The 6,237-nt window shown below is 41.5% G+C and overlaps 1 protein-coding gene across 1 annotated transcript; it reads right to left on the reverse strand.

Annotated features, from left to right (window-relative positions):
* Window positions 1-273: 273 nt before the first annotated feature.
* On the reverse strand, window positions 274-5,880 carry LOC125888910 (deleted in malignant brain tumors 1 protein-like). Its single transcript, XM_049576556.1, has 8 exons — window positions 5,528-5,880; window positions 5,037-5,347; window positions 4,710-4,918; window positions 2,505-2,653; window positions 2,161-2,403; window positions 823-982; window positions 630-705; window positions 274-527 (listed from the first exon to the last, which is right to left on the reverse strand). Exons 1-8 carry the CDS (start codon window positions 5,878-5,880, stop codon window positions 517-519), a joined length of 1,512 nt encoding a protein of 503 aa, XP_049432513.1. The 3' UTR covers window positions 274-516.
* Window positions 5,881-6,237: the final 357 nt, after the last annotated feature.

Consider the following 6,237-nt stretch of genomic DNA (forward strand, 5'->3'; position numbering starts at 1 on the left):
GACTGCAGTGCAGATGAATAATATTTATTCAAATAGCAATATTATTGTAAAAACAGTTATTCTGTGACAACAAATGAGAGGGCCAACAAACAGGTAACAAAAGATCACCTTTACTGTCACAGTAAATCTTCTGGTAACTTTTGAAAAGGTGTTTTTATTAACTGCACTGATTGAACATAATCAAGAGATTTTTTTTTTTTTTTTTTTTTTGCCATTTCTTTATTTAGAACAGGCAGACTCATATTTACTCACGAATCTTTATTACAACTCGGGGTTTCGTTAATGCATACTTAAATTGGTGTACCATTTTTATTATAGAATAATACAGGTCAAGACATGCAAAAGTGTTGCTGCTAACGAGCTAAAAGACAGCCACCATTGATCAAAGCCTACATAATGTAGTAACAGAAATTATATCAGTGATCAAGTCTAAATCATGCAACATCTAAAATAAAAATATCATCAAAATGTGTGTGCATCACTTGGCAGTGTTTAACAGTTTGTTCCATTAAGATGTCAGTTCTTCCCTAAAGATCAGAATGAGAGGAAAAGAATAGATGGTTATAACTTCCATACAGTTCACAGTGTTGAGACTTCAGCTCAGATACCAGACTGTATTTTGTACTCACAGATGATTGGTCCAACGGTGACGGGATCGAGCTGAGCTGAGTAGTCAACAGAGCGATATGTCCTTCCTCTGCAGCGCTGTAAGGTGAGAGGAGGATTAGAGTGATAAGAGACCTATACCCAGTGTTTGGGTATAAAAGCATTGATTGCCGATTGATTATTTTGACTGAGTGAGAGGATGAGTATCTGACTCACTGGAACACAGTTTTGGCTCCTCTTATCACACAGGCGTACTCTGCAGTGTAAGAAGACATATGGGTTGCCACCCCGGATAGGGAAGAGCAGGGCACAAAAACGAGCATAGAGGGACAGGCCATTCTCAACCATCGACACACGACGAGAGTCAGTAGGACACCTGGCAATGATGTCAGACAGTCATTAGGACCATAACAAATCAGCACTGATTTTATATTTTTGATTCTTGTCTATCTTTTTAAACAAAAATTTAAATACTACACTTTTGTTTTTGCTTCCAATTTTTTCCAGGTTAAATTTAAGATCTAAGACTTTTTTATGCACACAATAGATATATTTCTCTCAAATTTGCTAGTGAGCACTTGTCTTTTTCCAAGAAAATCCATCCACCTGACAGGTGTTGCATATCAAGAGGCTGATTAGACAGCATAAGTACAACACAGGTGTGCCTTGGGACGGTCACAGTAAAAGGCCACTCTAAAATGTGTAGTTTGATCTCACAAAACAATGCCACAGATGTCACAAATTTTGAGATAGCATGCCATTGGCCTGCTGACAGCAGGAATGTCCACCAGAGCTGTTGGTTGTAAACTGAATGTTCATTTCACTACCATAATAGTCTCCACTGTCGTTTCTATTAATTTGGCAGGATAATCAAACAGCCACACAACTGCAGAGCACATGTAACCACACCATCTCAGGACAGATCATCTGAGACCAGCCACCCACACAGTGGATGCAATAACTGGTTTGCACAACCAAAGAATTTCTGCATAAACCATGAGAAACCATCTCAGGGAAGCTCATCTGCATGCTAGTCATCCTCACCAGGGTCTAAACAAAACAGCAGTTACCAAATTTTGCGGTTGTGAGGCCGGTTGGATGTACTGCCATATTCACAGAAATGACTTTGAAGGCATCTTGTGGTAGTGAAATAAACATTCAGTTCACAAGCAACAGCTCTGGTGGACATTCCTGCAGTCAGCCTGCCGATGGCATGTTCTCTCAAAACTTGTGACATCTGCAGCATTGTGTTGTGTGATCAAACGGCACAGAGTGTCCTTTCATTGTGTCCATCACAAGGCACAGTTGTGTAGTAATGATACTATTTAATCAGCATCTTGCTATGCCACAACTGTTGGTGGAAAATGATCTTGGAAAAGGAGAAGTGCTCACCAACATGGGTCCTCAACAAATTAGCAACCAAAAATTTGAGAGAAACATGTCTATTGAGTGCATAAAAAGTCTTAGATCTTTAACTTTAACCTGTGAAAAATTGGAGAATGAACAAAAGTGTGTTTACATTTTTGTTCAGTTTAAATCTGGAGAGACACATACCCATAATGGATGAGATAGTATCGCATGGGATCATCAAGGTTTGAGGAGTAAGTGATATAGCAGTCCTCCAAAACAACTGCAAAGCTTGGATCATTCTCAGGCACAAACACTTGCACATGCAGTGCAGAGCCCACTGGCAGGATGACCTGGCCCCCTGGGTAGCTGTTCGAAAAGTTGGAGTCTCGGAACAGATCCATGTTGGCTATGGGTCTGGAACCTGACCCCATGAGGCCATACCCAGGGCTGTTAAGAAAGAAAAACAATCAGAGATGTGTTTCACCCCTCCAGTGATGTACATCTATTAAACGTGTTGTTATAGTCAAGGAATGAAATAGAAGACTCACAGGTGTGGTCTGATTTCAGTGTTTAGGCTGGTTTTGGTTTCCAAGGGATAGGCACAGGTGAATGGAATAATCTCAGGTAAACCCAAGGTATCATTGCTCAGAGGGTATAAAAACAAAGAGTTGGAGTAAATGGCATGGGTGGTGTTGGTCTGAAAGAGAAAGGATGATCAGTCAGCTGAATAATGCCTATAGTTATTGAATAAGGCCTTTAGTTACATGCTGCAGTGCAGCCAGCAAGTAACTGAAAACCTTTGGGAAACCTTTCATACTGTATGAAAGACGGGTTTAATAACAGTTAAAGTTGGAGAGTTGGAGTCAATGATTATAATACAATATATAGTTACAACAAGTAGTTTCTGTCTTCCTCACGAACAAACACATTTGCTGTCGCTTGAATGAACACTATGGGGTACGGCCACACCTCAGCCACCCCTTTTATCACTTGTCATGCCAGCCTATACCCAAGCAAGAATCTCTGGGGCTGAAAAATAAAGCCAAAATGGAGGTATCAAAAACTGCAGCTCCTCAACTTGCTACTTGAGGCTGGCTTCAAAAGCGTCTCCATAGACCCCCATGTTAAAATGCCGAACTTTACAGCTGAATTGTACATGTTCACAGCAAGGTAAAAAAAAGCGGTTTTGGTCTTTACAGCTAATTTCCCATTAATGATAACTGTACAGGGGGTGAATTTTTATATAATTAAATTGTTTTAATGTTATTAAGGCTTAAAGTTACGCATAATTACGAGCATGGCCACACTGAGCCACAGGGGGTGGTGACCACAGCTACAACATTGCTTAGGTAAAGTAACTATGAAGTTACCCCAGATTCACAAGGTATGGGCTTAGCTGTAGTTGCCACTCCTTCAGTATATTTTCACTTCATTGAAGTTTATTGTTAGGTTTATTGTTCAGCGATTGGTTATACTAAAAGACCCTCTAACAATTTGGATGTAGTTTTTGGGGTACATTTTGTTTTAATTGTTTTAAGCCTGTTTTTTGCTTACGAAAATCAGCATTAGCATTATAACAGTTAACTATGTCTGTATGCTAAATTAACTGACCTAACCAAGCTAGAGGCGAGTGTTGGGGTTAGCTCCACCCTCTCATGGAAATATGGTCACTTCTGGCTCCAAAAATCCAAGATGGCGACGGCTAAAGTGCCAAACTTCAGGCTTCAAAACAGGATTCCACAAACTAGTGGGTAATATAACAGTAGCTACGTCCATTATTTTACACATCCATCCTTCATCCATCCATGGTTCATCCATCCTCTCCTGTTTTCATGAAAACAGACTGTGCTTTGCAGTTGTAAACACAGTCTCGCAGCAGTCCAACCTTAGACTACGGGTGATAATGATTTCAGCAAGAAATCAACTTAACTTACCCAACTTAACAAACACCAACTTCCTCTATCCCTTCTTCAGCCAATTGCAACCAACACAGAATTTGCTTTGGCATTCTCCCTTAAATCCGGCTTTTCCGTTGTTTTAAACATGACTTTATGTTTAGTAGAATCATGCTGTGACAGTTATAAATATAATTTCAGCCCAAATATCTTTGGGTTTTGGACCATTAGTTGCATAAAATAAGACATTTAGAAATTTTTCCTTGGGCTTTCATAAATTTGTAGAGGCATACACTCTGTTTGGACATTTTGTAGACCAAACAATTTCTGGATAATTAAAAAAATGTATCAAAAAGATGGATCAAAACTGAAATTATTTGTTCCCTTTAGCCCTATTATACATAGCAAACAAATTAATTGAAGCTGAAGAGAAGGGAGTTTAACAGAATAAACAGAATAGAATTAACAAATAGGGCGGCACGGTGGTGTGGTGGTTGGCACTGTTGCCTCACAGCAAGAGGGTTGCCTGCATGTTCTCCCCGTGTCAGCGTGGGTTCTCTCCGGGCACTCCAGCTTCCTCCCACAGTCCAAAGACATGCAGATTGGGGACTAGGTTAATTGATAACTCTAAATTGTCCGTAGGTGTGAATGTGAGCGTGAATGGTTGTTTGTCTCTATGTGTCAGCCCTGTGATAGTCTGGCAACCTGTCCAGGGTGTACCCTGCCTCTGGCCCGATGTCAGCTGGGATAGGCTCCAGCCCCCCCGCGACCCTCAAGAGGATGAAGCGGTTAGAAGATGAATGAACGAATGAATGAATTAACAAATAATAAAGCTGTATAAAAGTAATCAATTTTCACCGTAAGTACAGTTCCGCAGATGCCAGCCTGACGTGCCACTTGGTACCACACAGTATTACCATGCATTCTGTAGTCTGTACAGTAAGGGGCTGCCAGCTGACCAGAGTATGCGCTCAAACCAGCTGACAGCAGGCTGTCCAGTCGCACACCAACTTCAAGCTGATTAGGGGAGCAAACAAGCTGAGCTGCCTGGAGTAGAGGTTGATGGTCTAAAAACGTGGGACAAAAAAGAAGAACCCCTCTTAAATTTGCTGTATGATTTCAAAATATTACAACAAAAAAGTTAAAATGATGACTTGAGTACTTCAAACATGCATAAACATTTACCTTCACAAATTACACTAGCATCCTCTATATGATAACAGTTGTGGGACCCAAATACTTGAAGTTCACAGTCTGTTATTGATGACTCATTTCCAGAACACTGAACACTGTCCAACCAGATTGGTCCAGTGCCTTGTCCAAAACGTGCCCTTTGTGGTGCCTCCACAGCCCTGCCACAGCCCAGCTGTCGACAAACCACCTGGGCTTCATTCAGTCCCCAGCTGTCGTCACACACCGCCCCCCACTGGCCATTGTGGAAGATCTCCACTCTGCCAGAGCAGCGGCTGTTAGAGTTGACCAGTCTCACTGGAACACTTGGTGTTGGAGCAGGTGTACTTGAAGAAAATGTACTGTTGGCATCTATTTGAGGTCAAAGGAGAATCAGTGTAAACTCACATAGCAACTGAGAGACTAAAAGCTCTATTCCACCAGCTGTACTCAATCATTTCAGTTCAGTTCAGAGAAAATTAAAAACTTAAGGCAGAAAAAAACACTTACCTTCACAGATGACACCAGCATCCTCGCCATGATGACAGTTGTGGGATCCAAAGCCTTGATGTGTACAGTGTGTTATTAATGTCTCATTACCTGAACACTGAACATTGTCCAACAAGATTGGTCCAGTGCCTTGTCCAAAACGTGCCCTTTGTGTTGCCTCCACAGCCCTGCCACAGCCCAACTGTCGACAAACCACCTGAGCATGAGCCAGTCCCCAGCTGTCGTCACACACTGTTCCCCACTGGCCGTAGTAGAAGATCTCCACTCTGCCAGAGCAGCGGCTGTTGGGGTGGACCAGTCTCAGTGGTAAACTTGGTGTTGGTGTTGGCGCAGGTGAGGTTGCAGACATTGTGCTGTTGATGTCTGCTTGAGGTCAAAGAAAAATCTCAATGAACGTACATACCACTTGGAGGATGACTCAAATATTGTTTTGATTCAATATTTCAGGTCAGACTGGCATGAAATAATGAATTACATAATTTTAGGTAAGCTCAGCGTAAAGATTGGAGGCAAGGGGAACAGCTGGCCCAAAATTCAAAAGCTAAGAGCTCTGACTATGTATTATTTCAAAGTATGCATACCCTAAACAGTTACCTTCGCAGATGACCCCAGCATCCTCGTCATGGACACAATTGTGTAATCCTATGTCTTGATGTGCACAGTCTGTCAGTAAGTACTCATTTCCTGAACAATTAACATTATCCAA

This window comes from Epinephelus fuscoguttatus, linkage group LG1 (genome assembly GCF_011397635.1).
Source record: "Epinephelus fuscoguttatus linkage group LG1, E.fuscoguttatus.final_Chr_v1".
NCBI classification, from domain to species: domain Eukaryota; kingdom Metazoa; phylum Chordata; class Actinopteri; order Perciformes; family Serranidae; genus Epinephelus; species Epinephelus fuscoguttatus.